General features: G+C 36.9%; 1 protein-coding gene and 1 long non-coding RNA gene across 3 annotated transcripts in view; one reads left to right on the forward strand and one right to left on the reverse strand.

The window, feature by feature from the left end:
• COL11A1 (collagen type XI alpha 1 chain) overlaps nt 1-23,523 on the forward strand; it is a 133,627-nt gene that overhangs the window by 88,371 nt on the left and 21,733 nt on the right. For both annotated transcript variants that reach the window (XM_064664571.1, XM_064664572.1), the window contains 10 exons: nt 5,688-5,795; nt 6,300-6,407; nt 7,471-7,524; nt 11,684-11,737; nt 12,471-12,578; nt 14,084-14,137; nt 15,042-15,095; nt 15,194-15,247; nt 22,846-22,899; nt 23,390-23,497. In XM_064664571.1, coding sequence (XP_064520641.1) covers nt 5,688-5,795; nt 6,300-6,407; nt 7,471-7,524; nt 11,684-11,737; nt 12,471-12,578; nt 14,084-14,137; nt 15,042-15,095; nt 15,194-15,247; nt 22,846-22,899; nt 23,390-23,497 — 756 coding nt within the window. The remainder of the gene's footprint in view (nt 1-5,687; nt 5,796-6,299; nt 6,408-7,470; nt 7,525-11,683; nt 11,738-12,470; nt 12,579-14,083; nt 14,138-15,041; nt 15,096-15,193; nt 15,248-22,845; nt 22,900-23,389; nt 23,498-23,523) is intronic.
• Nucleotides 1,486-23,396, reverse strand: LOC135418853 (uncharacterized). Its single transcript, XR_010432701.1, has 2 exons — nt 19,680-23,396; nt 1,486-6,387 (listed from the first exon to the last, which is right to left on the reverse strand). It is a non-coding gene; the product is annotated as an uncharacterized LOC135418853 (long non-coding RNA).

The following is a 23,523-nucleotide window of genomic DNA, read 5'->3' on the forward strand; positions in this document are numbered from 1 at the left end:
AGTCTGTAAAACAGCAGACAGATCAAACTTCTAGTAAGTATCCATACTAATAAACATTCAAAGAATGTGAAGGTTGAGAGTATCTAAAGCCTTCTGCTACCAGTAGATAGATTTACTTGCTGCTCAATACTTGCCACTTACACAAAGTAGTTTTGAGATGAGAGAAGTTTTCCATACTGGAAAAATCTATGGATAGTGAATGATGGACCCATGCTGTTGCGGTGGGTTCACTTTGGCTGGATGTCAAACTGCTCTATCATTCCCCTCCTCAGATGGGCAGGAGAAGAAGAAATACACTGAAAGGCTTGTGAATCAAGATCTGGACAGGGAGATCACTCACTAGTTACCACCATGGGTAAAATAGATTTAAAATGGGGAAAATGAGTTTAATTTATTTTCAATTAAATCAGAGTAGGATAGATAATGCAAAATAAAAACTAAATCTTAGAACACCTTCTCCCTGCCCCTCTCTTCTTCCCAGGCTGAACTTAACTCCTCATTTTTGCTTTATTCTGCTCCAAGCAGTGCAGGGGGATGGGAAATGGGGGTTGCTGTCAGTTCATCACACACTGTCCTTTGCCACTCCTTCCTCCTCACAGGAAGGACTCCTCACACTCTTCGCCTTTTCTAGTGTGGGGTCCCTCCCATGGGAGACAGTTCTCCATGAACTTCTCCAGCATGAGACCTTCACATGGGCTGCAGTTCTTCATGAACTACTCCACCATGTGTCCCTTCCACGGGGTGCAGTCCTTCAAGAACAGGCTGCTCCAGTGTGGGTCACCTGTGGGGTCACAAGTCCTCCCAGCAAACCTGCTCCGGCATGGACTCCTCTCTCCATGGCCCACAGGTCCTGCCAGGAGCCTGCTCCAGCCTGGGCTCTCCATGGGGTCACTGCCTCCTTCTGGCATCCACCTGCTCTGGTGTGAGTGTCCTCCATGGGCTGGGGGGGGCACAGCTGCCCCGCCATAGTCTGCACCACAGGCTGCAGGGGAATCTCTGCTCTCGTGACTGGAGCACCTACTTCCCCTTCTTCTACATGACCTCACAGTCTGCAGAGATGTTTCTTTCACATATCTTCACTCCTCTCTCCAGTTGCAGTTTCTATTCTACATTTTTTCCCTGCATTTTAAATACATTATTCCAGAGGCACTACCACTATCACTGAGGGACTCAGCCATGGCCTGCAGCTGGTCCATCTTGGAGCTGGCAGGCATTGCCTCTGTCGGACACAGGGGAAGGGTCTGGCATCTTCTCACAGAAGTCACCCCTGCAGCACCCTGCTACCAAAACTGTGCCACACAAACCCAATACTACTGTATTCCCTTTGTACAACTGAGCAAAATTATTTCATACAGCAACTCCTTCTCAACATTTTAAGCTCAACAGTAGAATATGCTTAAATTTACCTATTCTCTGTAGTAATTTTTTATGCAAGGAAGTTCTACAAGGATGCACTGGTATTCAAAACACGGTACAGTTATTCCCAAATTTGAAGTGTGTCAATTTTGACTGTTGACAACTTATTTATTTCATTTAGTGCAATTGAAGTAAAGGAAAAAAAAATATCAATCAGCGTAGCTATTCTTGTTAGACAAAAAAAATAATGGAGGAGCTGAAATTCTGTGTATTTCAACAATGAAGCTCTCTTATGTTCCAGCAATTCATATTGAGATTAAAATGCACTAGACAAGGATAAAAAAACCTCAAAGAGTATTAGTAGTACAAGTAATACTTGGTACTTGAATTCTTAAAATTGGTTATTGAATTCTTAATGCCTTTTAGCATCTATTCTTTAAAACGAGAACTTGAATTTGTGAATTAGTTGTTAAAACTGTGAAGTACAAATATATTCCCAAAAGGCACTGAAACAAGGTAGCTGGGAATGGAATGAAACAGAATAGAAACTGGTAGGGAGAGTCAAAAGGGATATCACCTTACCCATCTGAAGAACCTGAAATGTTAAAAGAAAAGGTGAATCAAAATCAAGAAAGCACAGACCAGAATAATCTCTTCAATCTAAAGGTCATAGCTTGATTCTTTGTTAGAGGAGCCTCTAAGGCTGGACTGAACTCTCAAGCAGATAGTTAGTTCAGGTGCAATGAACCAGAACTCTTCTGAGCATGCACAAACCAGACAGCACAAACATACCTGACATTTAACACACCCCACTTTGCCAGACAGGATGTCCACACAGTAGCAGTGCCACTCCTGTCATAGTTCCTCATAAAGACACATACATAAGGTTGTGAGGCAAAAGCACATATCTTATTTAGTGATAGTTGTCTGTATTCTGAAATACACGTGTTTGAATTTAAATTCAGATGATCCATGTTTTTCTAATTCCCATAGGGTGTGTATAAGTTAGTGTTTTAGTTGAAAACACTTTTTAAGGAGGATATCTCAATTATCCCCATTTACTATCTTTTGGTTCACATCATGGAGCTCTCTCAGAGCTCATGAATAGTATTACTTTCATGTGAAACTAAATTGATAGAGAAAATCCAGGAATTCCTATTAATGCTCCCCAGCTAATGGGAGTTCACTGCCAGACTAGAATTGCTATGAATTATAGTGCAGAAACATAAAGAATATGAGTGTCAGGAGCACAATACCAAGGGCTTCAGTGTAGAAATCCATTCCTGTTGGGGCCACACTTTCTGCTAAGGTAAACAGTCATAGAAAGAAACACTTGGGAGGCTAAGAAATTTTTGCATATGGTTTTTCCAATATTTAAGAAATAAATGTAGTGGTAGCAAGAGTGGAAAGAGAGTTTAAGGGGCAGTTTAATTTTTTTTTAAATGCTTTGAGTTCACTGTAGTACAAGCAGGCCACTTGAGGTGCAAACAAGCACCAAGCCTCCCTGAAAGTACTCCAGGAGTCCTCAGAGGGATTTTTATCCATTTCATCTTTAATTACTAACTTTTTATCTTGAAACAGTTTTTTAGTGAAAAAAAGTTGTAGAGGTGCCCTTAATACTGGGTTTCTGTGCATCTTCAAGGACCAGAATTAAACCACAATAGCTTGCTTCATTTTCACAGTAGGTCAGAGCAGACCATGAGCATCAAATAATCCTAAAATATTTTCCCATCTATTTTTAGCCAACAGCGGGTACACCCAGAAGTGTAATTATAGTGGAGTCTTCATTTGCCATTTATAATAGGAAGAGAATTCATGCCACTGGATGACTTTCCTCCGATTCTCTGCCAATACCAATTGCTTTCAACTAGCATATATAGTCAATTATAACGTTTATTTGGCTAGCAGATACATCTGCAAGCATACCAAACAAATGACTGCTCCAAATACTGTGCGTGCCAATTATACTGTGTTTAGAGGGATTTGGACAAAAGAAAGAGATGCATGAATGCACTTCAGAGCAAGGGGGCTTTTCTGTTGGTTTGGTAAGGGGTTCATGTTTGGTTTTTTGGGTTCTTTTTGTGGAGGTTTTGTGGCTGGTTTTGTGGTTGAGGTTTTTTTGTTGTCATGGTGGTTTTGTTTGAGGTTTTTTAACAGCTCTCTTTTATCTGCTATCTTTGTCTTCTGTTTGTTTTCCTCCCTTCTCATACTACTGTGTGGGATGCTGAATGCTGATGAGAGAAAGCTCTTTGGAATGTCAAGCAGTCATTTTTCATTTGCTCATTTAGGAATAGGATGCTCAAATTAGACTCAGAATAAGCCAGCTGTAGGCTACCCAATTATTGGTACTGAGCTATCTAGAGCTGTTTTCATCCCTCTGATAACATTTTGCAGTCATGGGGACCCTCACTTGTTGAGCATTTTGTTAACCATTAGTAAAAAGTATTGCCACTACTATGCAATGGCTACAATAGCTATAGGTACATATTTTGTCACAGAAAGTGAGATAAAACCAAGATTGATAATGAGTTTATAGCCTGTGTAAGAGTATTACATGACAAAACATGACACTTCCATTCTGTAGAGAAGTTTTTTTAAAAAAACCCATGAATTAATAGAAAGGTTCCAGGATGTGAATACCACTGCAAGGCCACAGGTTAACAAATAGTCTCATAATATAAGGAGGTTGTTTCATAGTGGGACAGAGTGACCAAAAAAAGATAACAAACATAGAAAGAGAGAACAGACTTAAGAAGCTGCCTAAATGCTTTTCTGAGTTGTGACTATGATTTAATGTGTTCTGCTTTGATCAGAGACCATTCTCACAGAGAAGGGAGAGGTTCCTTGAAAACAGAAGGTTTAGTCCATGTTCATACCCTGGTGAAATGCAAAGATAAATGTAAAAAGTTGGCTGAGTAAAAAGAGCTACTAGAAATTATGGCTACTGTTAGTGTCTGCTGTCTGACATAGGAAGGATCTTTGAGTTATTTGGGTTTTATTCATCTCTATTCTTGCATTCTACTGATGAGATGACCTAAAATTGTTTAGTTTATGAGAGCTGACAAGATCAGAGACCATGGTAGAATGGCTGCAGGGTGGTGACTTTTTCTTGTTGAATTCACTGAAGCCTTAGGAACTAAAATAACAGAAATAGGACTGAAACTTAGGCATTCACCCAGACTTAAAAAACCCCAACACCTGGAAGGATAAAGTCATCTATGATTCCCATACAAATACTTTATTTGAACACTCACACAAATTTAGATCTTACTGAGATAATTCACGAAAATATTTTGAGAAATCATTCATTATTCTTTCTGACACAATTATCGGGAGGGACAAGCACCTTATTATGGAATTAGTACTAGTTATGCTAACAAGGTCAGTTCAGAAAAGTATGTCATGAGTAAAAGCAAAAAAACAGGCTCTCAGAGGTGAAAGCATCTTAAAATTCCAATGTCCAAGGGCCAGCAAATTTGACCTTGCTTAGACGTGAAAATAAAGGCTATTCAGAGCCTCAGACTACACCACCTATTACGTATCTATTCCACGATGTATCCCAATTCTAGGATATCTGTGGAAAAGTAAATTATGAATCGTAACTTTAAAATATTACAAACTATTTTGAAGGTGTAAAGCTGAAAAGTTGGGGAGCACCTTTAACAGCACTCTATTGATGCAAAAATTGTAAATAATTTGAGACAGAAAAGAAAGGTTCAATTTTAGTGGTTTTCAAAATATAGTGCCTGTCTTTTCACCTTTAATTTACAATATTAGATTTTTAACTTTTTTGTGCTTATGTAAAGATACCTGTGCATAAAAGCCTCCTCTGTATGACACACTAGATTAGTCATTATACTTGAATAGATTTTTACACAGGTGACTTCAAATGCAGAAACATACTGATCATCACAGCAACGTACAGCACAAAACTTGACTAAAACTTTGGGTTGTGGTGAGAGTTAGTTCTGTATTTTGATAGGTGAATAGTCTTTCATCAAAGTAGCATGTTAATCCATTTTGAAAATAGAGAGAAATAAGTTCTTGAAAACAGCTGTTTTCAAGCACACTATTATTATGATGAACAAACACAGGAAATGATTTTACAAAAAAAATTAATAAACTAGTTTTGTACGAACTGTATTGAGTATGAACTTCAGGTTAGTTCTTTCAGTCTTTTCCTTTACTTGCACTCATGCTGCATGTGTACCTTCTACCAGCTGCAATCTCACCGAGAAACAGGCATTTTCTCTGTTTGCCTCAGTCATGAAAACAACCAACAGTTATCTGGGTTATATCAGAATTCCCTTATACTTTGTTTTTCTTTCCAGGGTTCTCCAGGGGAACGTGGAGCAGCGGGCACTGCTGGCCCAATTGGTCTTCCAGGTCGTCCTGGACCTCAGGGTCCCCCAGGCCCCGCAGGGGAGAAGGGTGCTCCCGTAAGTAATCACAGTCCCAGAAAACTGTCATGGCACAGACTTTTCATTCCAGAAGGTTACTTTGTCCCACTCTAATATTTGCCTATTAAATATATAGTCTCAGAATACCCAACCTACTCCTTTTAGATTTACAATAAAGGAAACAGTAAAACATTCATTGTCCTACCCTCTAACACCAAGAAAAGTTAAACCTGTTATTGTCACAGCATGGTGTGAATATAATAAAAAATTTTGTTAAATTAGTCTTTCATTAAAACTTTGTACCCAGCCACTCTGCATTAGAGTACAAGTGTATTTGACATCAGCTTCCATTATTATTATTCTCTGATATATTCTCTTCCCTTGAGAGTTTCCTTTCTACTGTTTTGTTTGGTTGTTTTTCTTTTTTTCGAGAGGTGGGGGCTCTGTTTTTTTAAATTTTGTATTGGTAATGTGACTCCTTGTACTGAAATTTTCGTTAGTCTCCTGTGATTATGTGGATTGCTTCCTTTTCTTGGCAACCAGGGTGAAAAAGGTCCTCAAGGTCCAGCTGGACGTGATGGAATACAGGGTCCTGTAGGACTTCCTGGTCCTGCTGGTCCTAGTGGTTCTCCTGGAGAAGATGGTGACAAGGTGAATCATTATAATTGGTATTAGTGCATCAGTGAGAAGATCTGTCAGTACATTTCTCTGTTTGTAGCTTTTCTCACAATAAATATGGCAGCAAACGAACAACACTTACCCCTGCCTCCCCCAAACTTCCTCTATTTACTGTAAAAAAACTTAAAAAAACTCTTCTATAATCAAATGTCTGAGGGACAGATGCCATGGGACATTGGGATTTGTGTTCAAGAACTAGTAGAATAACATTTATCCTGGCAAAGAAGCAAGGATGAAAGTATGGCAAAATAAATCAAGGCATATGATGCCAAAATTGATTTTTGCCTATTTTAGAAAACTTGGTTTGCTGAATGAGTGAGGTGAAATGTTCTCAGTAATATATAGGAATTCAGAACCACTGTTGATAGGTTGAGGGTGTCAAAATAATTACGTTCACAGCAGAGATATTCGGTTGACTTCTAGCAGAATTTAGGACACAGCACCTTTCAGGATCATCTTGCATGTTTGCTTGGTCCAGCATTGCCCTGTTAGTTAGCATAGAGTAAAGGTAAACATTTTGACATTAATTTCTGTGAAGCATGAGTGTTATTTATCCCACAGAGAGTATTTTCTGTGGTTTAGTTTGTCTTTTATTATTGTATAAAAACCCCATTATTTTCTAATACAGTTTCTTGGTGATTAGAATAATTCTGAAGTATTAAAATGCTGCCCTACATTGAGAAGCAGTTGTTCGGTCACATACAGTTAGATGAGTCTGTAAATCAGGGTACTTTCATTATAAGTTCATATTGAAGGTGACAAGAGGAACACAATTTCCCTTATTTAGAGCTCAGTTGCACTATACTTCAAAGCCAGGTCTTGTTGCCCTTTGCAATACAGCAATCAATATCTGGATTAATATGACATACTATTGATCATTGCAGAATTGCTCCCTTTAGGCATTCACTCGAAGCAGCAGCATAAAACATAAAATAATCATATCAAAAGGAACATTTAAAAATACCGTGATATTGACTTCAGCTAAGTGTGAAGGAAACCATTTAAAACAATTTTAACTTTTAACTTTCAATTACAGGGTGAAATTGGTGAACCAGGTCAGAAAGGTAGTAAAGGCGACAAAGGAGAAAACGTGAGTAGCAAAATCCTTTGTCCATTACATCTTTATGAATAAAAAGTATTCATGCATGAAGTCTGCAGGTAGCCTTGCTACATAAATGAGCAGAAAAAAGACACACTTCTAAAATGGTTCTTCAAAATGATGTTGATTTACTGCAACACTAGAGGTTTGTACTTATAGAGCCATGCATATATATTTAGTATTGTTCATATTCCTAGAGCTCACAGAATCATTAAAAAATAGAAAGGTACACTACACTCCTAAGCACCCTTCCTGTATCATTGAAATAATTCTGCATTTGAACTGGGAGAGACCAAGAATTCACATGCACTCCCTTACTGTGAGGAAGTTAATTTCACTGACTGGATTGTGTGAACATATCCAGCTTCATCTTCTGAGCCATAACGAGGAAAACTATGAAGACTCAGTAGAGGAATCTACTGATATTGTTTTAAAATTTTGAAATTTTGAAAGAATATCTAAATCTTGGAGAGCACAATTAAATAATGGCAACATTTCAGAACAGTGAAAGACCTAAGATGAAATGGCTTATACAAGCTTTCATATATTATCATTAGGCCTATTAGTTAACCTAGGACTAATCGGGCTTCTACTATTCTAATTTGACTTTTTCTGTCTTCAAAACTTAATTGTGAAGTTCAAGTACTTTTTGATTGAGGCTAGAAATATAAAATTAAGCATTTTTTGCTGTGAAATTTGAAGCTAGAGAGAATAAAACTAGCATTTGTTTGTTTCTGTTTGATTGTGGTTTCTTTCCCAAAAATTAAAAAAGGTAGGTTTTCACTTGTGTTCAATTACAAGATAAACTGGCACTTTATTCAAATAATTTCCCTTAAGAAAAAAAATGAGATGTAAGGGCAGAAAGGTTCCTTTTATTGTTATATTTCAGTAATATTCACAGTGAGCGAAGCTCAGAACTCAACATAGGGTTCATAGCTAAGCATATTTATCTTGAAAACACTGTGTGCTTTTTGCAATTAACCATTTACAGAGCCTTCTTAAGAGAGGATTGCTTTTAAAAATTACACCAAATTTATGGCTTAGATATTATCAGATGATGTGTTATAGGAGGATATATACACATTCAAGCAAATCATAGCTTTATGATAATTTCAAGGAAGAAATTGTCACAATAAAATGTGGGAAAAAATGACAAGGTTTTTGTTTTGTTTTGTTTGGGGCTTTTTTTGTTTTGATTTGAGTTGGGTTGGGTTTTTGTTTGTTTGTTTTTTTGGTGTTTTGTTGTTCTTGTTTTTAAAGATAAGCTTGTCCTTCTCAATAATTTATGTGAGAAAGACTTCTGCAGTTTCCAGTGTAGAAAACACATTCTTTTCACAATCTTATTTTTATAGATTAAATCAAAAGTGTTATAATAAATTATTTTAATGCCCTGTTAACATCAGAAATGTAGTATTATACAAATGGATAAAAGAGCACTTCTATTATAAGCACCTGCTTTCCCAAGAAACATACGTGTAATCAAGTTGTAAACAAATTCTGCTTCAAACTAAAATTACTCCTGCATAACTTCCCTGAGTGCTTTGGTTAACTTTGTAAAATTAAGTCATGAAATTAAAACATTTTTAAAAGTCAGTTTTAAAACTATGAACTTGTTCCCAGGTACCCGAAAATAAATTTTAATCTGTTTGCTGTTGTAAACCAGCTGTGGGATACGTAGAGATATATGCAGCTTTGTCCACCTAAAGAGGTCCAGAACAGAACAGGCCCTGTGTACACAGAAGAATCTGGCTTTTAAAGGAAAGGGAAGAGGAAGCACATGAGGCAGGTCAGGCTTGGTTTGGAAAGGAACTTAAGATCAGCTAGTTCCAACCCCCATCCAGTTCCACTTCAGGCTTTGCCTGTGATCATATGCATATCCTGTTTTTCCCTTTGACCTGCCTCTTCATTAGAGAAGCTTCTGCATCAGAGAAATTCAGAAAAACACACATGCTGCACTTCTCTATTTCCCATCATTTTAGCATAGCTGAGCGTTAGACTGTGACCACAGTTCCCTTAGTGAGTACTAATGTATTTGGGCATGTTCCAGCAGACCTGCTTTACAAATAAAGTGTTTGCAGCATTATCATTTGAGAACGTATTCTGTACTCTAGGTTTCAAGGTTTAAGGCATTTGAGAATATTATCCATTTTCCTCGAAATACAGGATTCAGTGTTCAGGCCTGCTTAGTTAAGTGAATGCTACCCCAGCTGAAGAGACATGTATTGAATCTATTTGCCCTCAACTGCAGTCATTCAGATCTGACAGTTTCAGAATGTGTTTATTTTAAATCTGCTTTCCTTTCAACATGCTGACAGATGTATATAGGGGCAGGGAGGAGAGGCCTTTTTGGTCACCTCTGAAAGGTTCTAAAGAAGTACCCAGTTCTGAAATCACAGGACATGAAGAATAGATATTCACAATACCTAACCACCCACAAAAGCCTTGGTGGGCATTTAGAGCCTGATCACAGCAAGGATCCTGATCAAAGAACTGATTCCTCATTCCTCTTTAAGAAAAGCTGGAAACGTCTTCCATTCCCCATTGAAACTAACAAGGATTTATGTTTGGGGCTTTAAATATACTGTGCCTAACAAAAAATACTATTATCCATATCCTAGCTAGGGACAGCACAATTTTGTTGTTGATGTGTCCTCTTTTGAACTTCAAAACTTCCACAGCTGCCACAGCTGCCATTATTAACTGAAGATTCTCTCATAATTCTGAGTCTTTCTCCAGAGCTCCATTTCCCCTCCATAGCCATGGGAAGAAAGTCTGGTCATGTGTCCAAATAACTTCTCATTAATCAATTGCAAAGTACCTTCCAACAGTGCTTTATATCAAAAGGGGTTTTTAAATGAGTTTAAAAATGTGTAGGTCTCAATCCAGGGCCTATAAAATGAAGGAGCATGCTGAAGCATCCCTCAGAGTGTAAAACAGTCCATTTCAATGGGATTTTTTAAAAAGTCCATGCATGCCAATTCCCTTTCTCATGGTATCCCTCCTCAGTCAAGTGGAGCATTCCTTTCATTTAGATATATCACCGTAGAGCTTTGCTTCATGTATTGCCATCAGGTATGTGACAAAAAGAAAATTATAAGAGAAATATATAACTTGACTGTAAGATACTCTAAAGTATACACAGAACCCAATGAAAGAAATAGATTTCAGAAGTCCCTTTTCCTAATCTTCCTATAAAGGGCACAGTAATCTAATTTTAGCCCTACTGAGGCCTTTAAATCCAAGCATTATTCTACTTTAAAATAAAATTTGCAGCCTAGAAGCCGTAGAAAACTTTCCATCTGATATAGACTAGAATTAGTCAATGCCAGGTGTTTTTATGCTTTCTTGGCTTCACTCTTTATCAGTCTAGTTCCTCTAGTGTTGCAAAAACAAGATTCAAACTCCCACATAATTTTAACCCCATCATAAACTAGTATTTGAGATTCCTGTACTCTGTTAGATAGCTTTGTTACATCACATCTATATGACCAACTTCTAAATTATGTGCAATATAACTTAAAAAGTTATTATTCTGCAAGGACACTGAAAAAAATTAAGTTCTTCCTCTCAGAGACTTTTCTTTTGCCATTCTGTTGAAAAAAGACTTAATATCAAAGAGAATGTGACTCCCAGTGCTCAGCAAGAACTTACAGTTTTTTGTATCTCCTCGAGGTCAAAATAAGCTTTGTGTTATTGTAACAATTATTTGCAGTTTCATAAAAACTAATCCAAATAATAAGAGTTCCAATTAAAGATACATTTTTAGATGATGATTTAAAGGTTGAAGGTTTTCCTCCATAAATCTCATTGAAAGTGTTGATATTTTTAATTGTGAAAGAAGTAGTTTTCATTTTAATTCATGTTTGCATGGGAATCCATTCTGAAACGTTAAAAATGCGCTTCCAACAAATGACAGTATTGTCTCCTCTAGATATGCCAATCTGAGTTTTTGAGAAATAAACAAATAGTGATTATTTGTACTGAATGCAAAAGACTTGTGAATAATCTACATTCTCTATGAAGAAATGTAGAAATGCTTAATAGACCATGATCATGTAAGCAGGGTTTTCTCTCATCTCTGTATTTGCTTTTAATCTCATTCCAGATGTCAGAATCACTAACTTGTCCTTTTGATGTTTGTCTGTTGCAGGGTCCTCCGGGTCCACCGGGTCTCCAGGGTCCTGTTGGTGCCCCGGGTATAGCTGTAAGTGGCTTATTCAGAGCAAACCTCAACCTTGTGTAACTTATCTGATACTTAGAAGTTCTTTGAACTACATGCTCCCTGCTCAGGAATGTATTTCAAATGGCCACTAACAGTTCTGTCATTGTCCACTTACATGCAGTTCTTAATTGTAAACAAACCTGCATGGTTGGTGGTGGTGTACTGCAGATTTACAGCAGGGCAGTAATTTGACAGAATCATTAAAAATTAAATACCGTAAATAGTGAATGGGGCCCATCCTTTCAGTGAACTTGCTTGGTGGTATGTATTGACAGCTCAGTACCAGATGCAGTTAAAAGAGAGTATCTCTTTTTAAAATCCACCTGATATCAGGTGGATTGATTTTTATTTTTATTTAGAAGGCTTTGAATTCTTTTACCCTGAAGATTGGTAGAACTATATGCTACTCATATTTACTAATACGTAGGTATTCAACAGCTAGAATGTTTATGCAGATGTGAAAGAGAAGAGGATTCAGGGAAAATTTTCATAAGACATGCAGTATTAATTGACCTACATTAAACCAGAGCATGTGCTGGTATTCTATTTGTGTAACAGATTTCATCCAATCAGGATGGTGTACATGCATTTGTAAAGACATATGGCATGAGTCTGAGCCCTACTGTAGGTGTTTTCCTGTCATTTCCATGGAGCTTTTTCTGTTTATTATCAAACCTGTGGTATTTTTGCTTTTTATTGTTTCCACAATGTTTAGGGAGGTGATGGAGAGCCAGGCCCAAGAGGTCAGCAAGGGATGTTTGGGCAAAAAGGTGATGAAGGTCCTCGAGGCTTCCCCGGCCCTCCAGGCCCTATTGGCTTACAGGTAAATTCCTTTATTATTTTACCCTCCACCTATACAAACCCCAATTTCTGTGTCAGAAGCTGAATGGCTATGGTCCTCTATTAAAACCAGAAAGATCCCATATTCATAGAGTTTATGCAGATTTAATGCTGCAGGAGATTTGTAGGATGCTCTGAAACTGAACCACTGGCTAACACAGGCTTTAGAATTTCATTCAGTAATTCATTGATTGACAGAGTCAAACAATTTCTCTTTTAACAAGTGCACTTCTTTATACTGGAGATACACACTTTAAAGAAAAGATGCAACCTGAAGGGGATTCAACATGTCCTAGTCACGTACAGTATTTTCACAATAGGTTTTGGCAACACAGTGTGTTTCTCAGTGATACCATTACAGACACTACATGTGTCCTGAAAGATAAGCAGAACTCCATAATGCTTATATACTGCAGCCATCGCAGGCAGGTTCCTACAGATTCACATTTCTTCCTCTTAAAATTGATATTTTATGAGTCAAAAACCACAAAGCAAGCATACAGTAAAATGTAGGCTTCTCACTGCTGCGTCCAGAGAATTACAGTTGAAAAATGTGCTTTTTCAAAAATTTAATTTGCCTAAATACAATGAGACAAAGAACAAGAGATTTAGGACCTTAGATTCATATCCATTTAATTAACATTAGAGCAGAGAACACTAACTATTTCTAAACCATGCATTAAGCTTTAACGTGAATCCTATATACTCTCTTTTAAAAAGTATGACAATAGTGTTTGAATATATTCAAACAGTACATCTCCTTTCTATCCACCACATATGAACTGACTCATCTCTTTCACTAAGCCGAATCTTAACCTGTACCTATACCTGTAGCTGATAACCTGTACCTGACCCTACATTTGGGAATGCCCAGCTCAGTTGTGATAGTTCTTCTAGCTAGATATCAATATTAGTATCAGCTGCAGTTTCCTTCTCTTGATGTTTGTTAGTAGACGAACTTGGACAGTTTTCTTCTAAGGGTATGTTTGTGTAACCCAATGCAATGCCTCTCAGCAGGATTTATCACCTCCACTGGACACCTTATTAAAGCAGTTATGCAACTTCCAGTACTCAGGTAGTTTAGACATCTTTGCATACCACTTCATTGTGCTGCACTGATCATGTTTTCTTTACATATATATGTATCATAGCATAAGTTAAATTATCCAAACCTGCACCTGGGCTCTGGATAATGATGACAGTGTTTTTAAAGTCATCCACCCTAGCATTTCTGTGTGCATTTTTTTTCCCAAAAAATTTTCTGCTTCACCAAGTTTAAGCAACCTAGGACTACATATACCTATAATGTAATATAAAAAAACCCTTCTTTTCTTTAATGTAAATTGGTCTTCTTTTCTTGTTCCACCACCCTGCCCCCTCCCAAGGTCACAATTTGCACATGTAGACCTCATTTATATTGTTTCATATTGATTCATAACTCATCATTCCAGGTACCCTACTAATAGTATTCTCCTCTATGTGTTTTAGGGTCTGCCTGGCCCACCAGGTGAAAAAGGTGAAAATGGTGATGTGGGCCCAATGGTAAGACTTTTTCCCCACTAGTCACTCTAGAGGACATAAATATCCCCCATATATTATTATCTATTCTGTATAGCTCACAATTTGTTACTCCTGAATTTAGTGACTGAGTATGAAACATTTTGTGTAACAAAGTGCCTCTGGGATTTACTTTGCTTTCTCACATCTATCTCCTCATCTTTAATATCAAGATTTAAGTAACTTAAGAAAATACTCTGAAAAATAGATAATAAAGCAGATGCTGTGAGTGCCTGAGACAGGAGAGTGGCAATCAGCTTCAGGAAAGAAAAAGTAGATATCACTGCACCAGAGTGTCTGGAGCTGCTTTTCTGAAATTCAGGACATTGTATGTTAGCTTCAGGTAATTGCAGGCTAGAAGATGGTAAACACTGTTTGGCTCTGTTTGTTTTCTCTGGGTGATGCATTTTCCAACTGTTTGTACTGTTGACAGAATGCCTTCTGGGCTGTTCCTGACAGAAAGGCAAGCTCTCGACAGTATAGATTGGCCTCCAGCACCCCATGCCAAGTCTGGATGCTTCATTAATGCCCATCTGTGGGCACGATGGTGCAGTACTGTCACAAGGCTTTACCACACGTATGAGCTAGTCCAGGGTCTTTGCACAGTGGGGTGGGCATGCAGGTAACCTGCAGGGAAAGTACAATGCAGGAAACCAAGCATCAGATCATTTCCAGCTCAGGTACTGTGTAACATAGCCTGGATCCCCTGTCACCTTGTGAGCTCATCCAATGGGCAGCAACCTGGCCCTGCCATTTCTGTAGCACTGCAAAGATTAAAAGCCCTCTACAGATTGAGTATATTATTTTTCATTGGTAAAAAATCCCTACTGAACTTATTCTTTATGACTGTTTTATGATACTGTGATATCAAATTGTCTCTTTGATACAGGGGCCACCTGGTCCTCCAGGTCCAAGAGGTCCCCAGGGTCCTAATGGAGCTGATGTAAGAATTTACCTATTTTTTTATCTTTGTAATTCAGTAATAAGCAGTCTATTTGGGATAACTATATTTGGTATAACAAATATCTTTAATCACTGTAGGGTCCTCAAGGTCCCCCAGGCTCAATCGGCTCTGTTGGAGGCGTTGGTGAAAAGGTGAGTGTTAATAATAACCCCCTAGAAAGAGAAAACATTGGAATAGGAATATGAATGTACATTTTTATTCTTCTGTGGAGATATATAGATATATAACAATTCCCAAATATCCTTTACCTAATAATTATTAATAGTGATCTAGCTATACTCCTAATTGTTGACTTAACACAGTTGGTCTTTTCATTTCAAGTTTTACATCACAAAATTATTTAACAATCAGAGGAAAGAACTTTGAAGCACAAAATGTAGTTTTCAGGCAAAATAATAAAGCGAGGTTATTTCCTTAACTACATATGATGCTTTCAGTAACATTATTGGCCTCAAATGCTTTCCATTTTATACTGGTGTATCATCAAATATGACATAGCCCTCTATCTGGAACAATAAAAATATACAGTATTATCTAATGTATTAGTGGTAAATATATCTGTGAAGTGAAGCAGACTTTCAGCATCCATATGTCTGCTCCTCATACAGATAGATACAGTTCCAATAAGTCAAAGGTTTGAGGATTGTTTGTGTTAGTTGAAAACCTGACTTAAGACTGATGCTATATGACATTCATTCATCAAAATTATTTTCATTGCTATTTTCAGTTCTCTATTCAGAAAATTTCCTACTAGTATATGGAGTGGGTTGGTTTGTTTTGTTTAAATTTCATATCTTACCCAAAGAACATGCTAGATATATCTTCCTTTTACTTAAAGGAAAGATGACCTATGCATAGATATAAGGGCTTTTTTTTTTCCTGTGATTTCTTTGAAGCAACAGAGTAAACTATTATGTAGTGCTGAACAAGCAAAAATTTCAAAAGAGAGTCTCTTGAAATGCCTGTTTATGTTTATTAAGCTACATGACCTCAGCCACATCACTCATGTAAGCCTAAAAGCCTTTTGCTGTGATGTTACAGATTTAATATGAATTTTTTTCTTGAACTTTGGAATTGGAAAGATTCTCAGTGGAACATAGGGTGGAGGAAACAAAATAGAAATGTATTCTATGCCACTTTATAAATAGTTTCTTGAGAAACTATGTAAATTTCTCTTGAGTATTTAATTATTTACTACAGGGTATCATATGTATTGAAAGAAACACTGATGTCAACAAATCCTAGAAAAGACATCTCTAGGTATGTCAGTATTGGTAGTTTTTCAGAAAGCTCACCATATTGTTAAATTTTCAGAACACAAAGCAAGATTTCTCTTTTTCTTCCTGTCCCATGAGATAAAAAAATGCACAGGTACCTTTTCTCTCATCTTCCTCATACACTGTTACTGAACTTCAGCACTTTAGAAGTCTTAACTTCTTCACCCTTTATCCACATATTTTCTTTGGCACAATGGACCAGTATTGTACCTTTAGGTACAAATCCCATTAGATCTATGAATTTACAAAAAATTACTGAAGTACCATGTCAATCAAAATCACTTATATTTTTCATGATTCTCTTCTTGATCACTGTTCAAAAGCATGTTACTCTACTTCATAGAGCTTGTAGGTATTCTTTCTTTTTATAAGACTAGGAATTTGCCATTACTTTCCCAGGATCATTTGTATGACTAGTAAAAAAATAAAAATCTCCAGTTCATCTTACAGTACCTCCCAAGCTTCTTGTTCGCCTGTGACAACAAAACATCTTTCTTATGATGCTCTTCAGTATTCTTGACATCTACCATAAAATGTTGGTTATGTGTTTGGTTTGTCAAAGGGAATCAACCACTTCTTAGCAGTATGACCAAACTATTAGTTTAATAGAATCTTCAGATATTTCATGGTTTTTTCCTATATGCCTATCAAATAAATCATTTACCAATGCTCTGGGATGTGGTGAAGAGTGTACTGCAATAATGCTATATAATATATGGCTTGATGGAAAAATATCCTACTTTGTCTCCCTCCTTTGTCTTTTGAGACCACAGGGTACTGAGCCCATGCAGATGTCATGAGTCAAACTGACAGAGCTTCACTGAAGCCCTTCTTTTTTAGGAAGTGCTCTGAGCATCAACTCACCTCTTGGGGGAAACGTCATCCTTGTGTCTTCAATCTCTTTTCCCCAAAGTTGCACATACAGAAGACATACAAAACATGATGCCCTCCTGCTTGACTGCATTATTAACAAGGATATTCCCTCTAATGTCCAAAGTTTGTGACATTGTTCATTCAGCCTATTTTAAAAAAGATCTTGGCCTCATGAAAAGATGCAGGATTTTGTTTCTCTCTGAGAAGAGTAGCAAAAACGTGACACAGTGTAAGAGTTGGTAGAAAAAAAAGTTACTGGAAAAAGAGACTCTGTATGTCAGTGGAATACAGAAAGTAATGGGCACTATGGGAAGAAAAAATTTCCCTGTTTCCACTAGGGTACTGAGAAAAACGTTAATTATGAGAACATCCAGGGTAGCACCAAGTTATATTCACTGCTTTAAAAAAACCCACCTTATATAATATGGTGGCCCATTGAACTCAATAGGAATTTTGCTATTGGTTTCAGTCACCTCTTTAATTTTTACTGTTTCGTGATCAAATTATCTTTCAGTCATTTTGTAAAAACATTGACTTATATTGAACTCCTTAGTCCTTTGTTTCTCCCAGTGACTCATATATGTGATTTAGAATCCCTATGTGTGATGATCAGCCCACGAAATTTAATTCAAGAACATGAAATTCAGACTGTTTATCACTTGGTTGTCATTTTTTATTTCCTCTTGCTTCTTTCCCATATACTCTGCAGTCACACAGAGAAGCTTCCAAGCGTGTTATTGTGGAAGTTTTTATTTATTCTAATTACTCTCCTCCCTCCTTCTCAAGTTTTAGTACATGCCAGATTTTTTTTCCCTTGTTAGGATATCTTCCATCTTCATTTCAGTTCCATTTAATAAGTTTTGCAAGCTTACAAATGATCAAGAGTTGTTTTGTCAGGAGGAGTTCCCACAGTGGGAGGACAGTTCACGCTTTTAAACAAAACATGCATTTTCTTTTTTCCTTTTCTTCCCACACATATTTTCCCCAACGTTTTTCTTATTATGTCAGCATGCTTTGGCCTCTCCACCCCTATCAGGAAAGACATATCGTACAACAGATAATTCAATGCAGTGATTGTAGAGTGCCGAAAAAACATTTTGGCGTCATCTCTGTCAGTGTTGCAGAGTGAATTAGGTTTCCTCATATTCATATTTGAATGGTTAGACCAGGAGATATTTTGTCATTAATACCAGGGTTTCAAAGCCTCCTTATCTTCTGGCAAATGATAAACAATTTTTGTCACACTTAGTGCCATGCATTTTTAACTAACTTCTTGTTTCTTCTGCTCTACACACAAGGGCCTAAATGTTCAAAGACCTCAGCACTACAAATGTGCATGTAGCCTTGCATTATTAATGCCTGGAACCTCCACGGAGCGGTCCAGAGGTCTTGAGACTTACACTCAACTAGAACCATCTTCCACACAAAGAATATTCTCTTTGTTGTGCTTTTAATAAGAAAAAGCATAAAACCAAGATGTACCAACACATCTTTATCTCTAATTTGATGTCAAAGGCCTAACAGGCAGATATTCTAAATACCCAGGGAGTTGCTCATGACTTCTCAAAACTGTGCTGTAGACGTTTTACATAACATAAGAATGTACAGCAGAGGGGAAACAGAACAAGTAACGTTAACCTCACACTTCTCTTCCACAAAACCTAATAAATAAATTTGCCTTTCTAATTTAGATTAATTTGTGATAACTGCACTGAATACTGTGCCATTCTTCCACCCTTTCTCTCTTCCACAGCATGTTGTAAACTGTCAGAGTTAGAGAGCAATACAAACTGAATGTCTGCAGAACCTAAGCATTCTTTCTGGAGCCTCTCTGAGTTCAGATCTGGTTGCCTGTACGAAAAAGTCTTATGTTAGAAAATCACTATTCCTTCCTATTATATTATTCTAAGATACTTTTTAAAGTAATACACTAATAAGGAGTCCAATACAGTAAACAAGTGAAATCAATAGTTTACATGCTTAATCATTGATTTATGCTACAGATGGCAGTGAGAGGACAAAATCAATTGAGTATTCCGGCTCTAAGTTTAAAAACATGCCTGATAAGTTTTCACAGACCTCTTTATGTGTGCATAGTTTTTCCACACACATATGTGCAGACATTGCTAAGATACTTAATCAAGATGGATTTATGACAGTTTATGCTACCTGAATATCTGTCCTAACAAATTACCTTTAATAACAAATTACTTTTAATAACAAATTGCTTTTAATAACTTTACATGACTTGCTGGCTGTGATTTTTTCTCATCCTTCTCCATCTCTCCAACTTATAAATGCTTGTAAATATGAGCCCTCCCAAAAAACACAGCACAGCTTTAGAATTTCTCTCTCAATTAAACTTAGTTCTCCACATAGCCATTTTATATGTAACACAGTCACATATACATACCTATGGGAAAAGGGATTGTCTTCTAGAATCACAGTTTTTCTCTTTCTTTTTTTTCCTGTTTTGTGAGAATGGCAAAAAGGAGCAAAACTGTAACTGAATCCTTTTCACAACCCAGTCAGTTGCAAAATTGCCTCTCAGAAAATAAATCACCATGCCCCAGAATTTAACCAAAAGGTGGCAGCCTTCCATCCCACTATCTCTGTGCTTTGTATGGACAGTTCTCTAGAACTGGTCATAAGGAAAACTAAGAACTTTTAAACTACTTTACCTAGCTTGATAGAAACCATTCTGCTTGCTTAATCCAAGGAGGTTTTCAGAATTAAACATGTCTGTGAAATGACATGATGCTTTGTAGTTCAGGATGTCTGTCTTTGCTTGTTGAAATTCTGTCAGAGGAAGGCTTTGCCTGAGAAAGACCACACTAACTTTTAAAAGATCTGACCTGGTAACAAAAGAAAAAAAATATTTCCAGAGCTGAAATACATCTATTATTAGATAATAAAATGTATTTCCCAAAAGAACATGAAATGTTTTCCGTGGAGAATGTGTATCAGATTCTGAATTAATACCATTGTTACCAAAAATAAAAAGAAAGACAAGGGTCAACAATAGCTATAGATTGCACTGTTCTTAGTAGCTGTAAGTATGCTCTCTGTAAATATATACCAGCTACAGTCTTCTCTCTCAAAACACTCTTTTACTCCCTTAACAGCTGTCTAAACCAAATACAAAATTTCATACTACCTAATACTTGAAATATAAAAATCACTGTCAGATAAAACAAGGACTGCATACAAGGAGGAGTCGCATTTTTTTGTAGAGCAATGATGTAGGAATATTAATGTGAGATGAAACTTTAACTGGTCTCATTTTTCACAGATGCCCTTTAAGGGGAACATCTTGACATTTTCTAGCCCTTCCAATTTCACTGCCTTCCACACTGCTGCTTTTGGGGGAGTTACTATGCACAAAGTTCACAGAGCTGTCTGCACCTGCCCATTTCCACATGTGTGCTACAGCAGGCACCCCAAGATCCCCTGGTGCCCCCAAGGATAGGTCAATATGTCAGAAAAAGCCCATTGTTGCATGATAATCATAAAATGAAGATGTGTTTGTCAATGGGAAGGGTAAGAATTGTATTATAAATCAAATGTGGATCATCATAAATTACAATATCATTTGGCAGAAAGGCAGAAAAAGAGCTCACTCTCTGAGCAGCTTACAAGGGGATTACTCTGGCACAAGTGCTTGTCAGGAAAGGCTTGGCACAACTAGTGCTCTTATGTTACTCCTTTAGTGAGTCCTGCAGTGGGAACAGCTGTTAAAAGGATCTATATAGTGGACTCTGTTATATATAGTATGTCTATTAACTTGAATAACATCGATATTTTTGTTAACTCCAGGCTTCATTCTGCATTGCTGCATAAATCTCATACAATTGATAGGAGGCATGGACAAACCCCAACACTAATGATGCTGCAGATTCAGTAGACCCTGTGCAGAGGATAAGGAAATGAAGATTATGGATTTTCCTAGAAAACATAATTAATGCTTATTGCCCTGAAGTATCCACTAGGGTTATTTTTTTTTAATAACGAATGCTGTATCATAGAAGCAAATGAATATTAACTACTAAAAGGGATCATTAATTTTTAACATTACTACAAATTCAAGTTCATCTAATAAAACATACCACAGTTTCTAAAGGCACATTCACCCTTTAAAAGTGTCCTTTCTAAAGGGCATTTTAATATTGCTCCTAAAATTTTGGTTGTCTGTTAATTAACCTAGTCTGGAATTCAGTTGGGTACTCAAATCTTTTTCCACTAATCTAATGTAATATTTACATTGGGCCAAATTCTGGTCCCAGTGAGGTCATTGTGCTGCTATTAGCTTCTCTGAAAAAAAGTTCAGTATCTACACCATTTGTTTAAAATTTGTATTTTATGATTTGTAGCTTTATACTGCCCACACAGAAATGACAGCCACGCATGATGTATTAATTGAATTGTCATAGAATGAAGAGGGGCGTGTAGGTCACATGGGCTATGAGGGATACACAAATTTATTCCAAATCTGTGAGGTCAGTAGAGCAGATTGGGTAAAATACATTTTCAGCAGTAAACTACTCTTGTCCATAGGCTTAATTATTGTCAAAGTTCATTTGGTTTGAAAAAAGAATATATATGAGGGGGAAAATCCCCCCATTAGAAGTTAGATTGAAAAATCCTTTGGAATAAGAGTATACAGTTCTTACCTCAGTACTCCATGACAATCACAAAGCATATTCTGTTATCCTTTCACATATTTGTGTGTCTGTGATGCTAATAACTAAATATTCTACTGTAGGAATAGTTTTCTAAAAAAAGTTTATTTATCAGCCCACTGAACTAGAAAATAATCAGTCATAACTAAACTTTAAAACGAACAATTGAAAAGGCAGTCTTTGAGCTTATACTGTATATGAGCTCAGAAACAGATTGAATTATCTTAAATGTTCACTTATAGGGCATAATCTTTGACTTGAACAAATTTTCTTCCTATGGTGTCATCCTCAAAGCCATCTGCTTTACTGAATAATTTCCATCGCTGGTAAATACATAGTGTAGACCTCTGTAGCCTGTGGATAAAGTTTTACTAACTGCTATGGTATTGTTTTATCCTTATGGTTTTCTTTATACAATTTTTTTATTCTAACAGTACCTATAGCAATAATCACTTCACTCCATTTACATTCATTTCCAGTTATTATTCTGTTATTTGTAGAAACTTGCTTCCAGGCAAAATTTATCTTCTAGAAAACAAAATTATTCTAAAGAACAAAAATACACAGTCGATACACTTATTTGGCTTTTCTGTGACTAGAAAGAAAGACGACAAACAGGAAATTTGCAGTGTATGGGATAATAAAGGAGAAGATCTTCTAAAGCCCAAAGGGCAGGTTAGTCTCCTGGCTCACAAAAATATTAATTTGATATATTATCTCAAATTTTAGACTCCAGTTCTGCAAAGCCATATACATTACTCAACCCCTTTAGGTAGACCCAATAAAAAACAGTTCTTGTAAGCTGTTTACGTGAATAAGCACGAGAAGAATATGCAATAACAGAAATAAATTCATAGAAATATTTTCCCTAATGACTTATAAATTTATCCTCACACACAGGGTGAACCTGGAGAAGCTGGTAATCCTGGACCTCCTGGAGAATCCGGAACATCTGTGAGTACTTTTATTTGTATTATCATTAGCCTTTATTATGGTGAACTAAGGTATCTGGTGGAGCTTACTTTAGAAAGCATTTAATCAGATTACTTGTGTATTTGTATATGATTTCTTTGAATTTTCAGTGAAAGAACTTACACCTTTAAATGCAATTTGTTTCCATATAATAATAGACACAGCTAGAGGATGAAGCTGAAATCCTCCTAAAAGAGTACTTATTTTTATTTCCAAAAGTATTAACTTAAGCTTGCATGTTTTTCTCTCTGAAAACAGTTCATTGATCCAAACTGGGTGCAGAAGTTGGCACATGACCTGAGATTTACAGGTTTTCCAGTCTGAGGCTGAGGTTCTATTTTCCTATTCACATGCCAGTGTTTATGGAGGAGTAACATTGCCCCGCTCTGAAAAACAGTTTTGCCATTGTGATCGTTTTTTTTTAAACCATTCAGTTTCCCGATGACGTTTTTTGTGTTCATGTTTTCTACAGGGTCCAAAAGGTGAAAGAGGAGAAAAAGGTGAAGCTGGTCCACCCGGAGCAGCTGGACCACCAGGTGCTAAAGGACCTCCAGGTGATGATGGGCCTAAGGGTAACCCAGTAAGTGAGCTTAATAATTTTAACAC

The sequence above is a fragment of the Pseudopipra pipra genome, chromosome 9 (assembly GCF_036250125.1).
Source record: "Pseudopipra pipra isolate bDixPip1 chromosome 9, bDixPip1.hap1, whole genome shotgun sequence".
Taxonomy (NCBI): domain Eukaryota; kingdom Metazoa; phylum Chordata; class Aves; order Passeriformes; family Pipridae; genus Pseudopipra; species Pseudopipra pipra.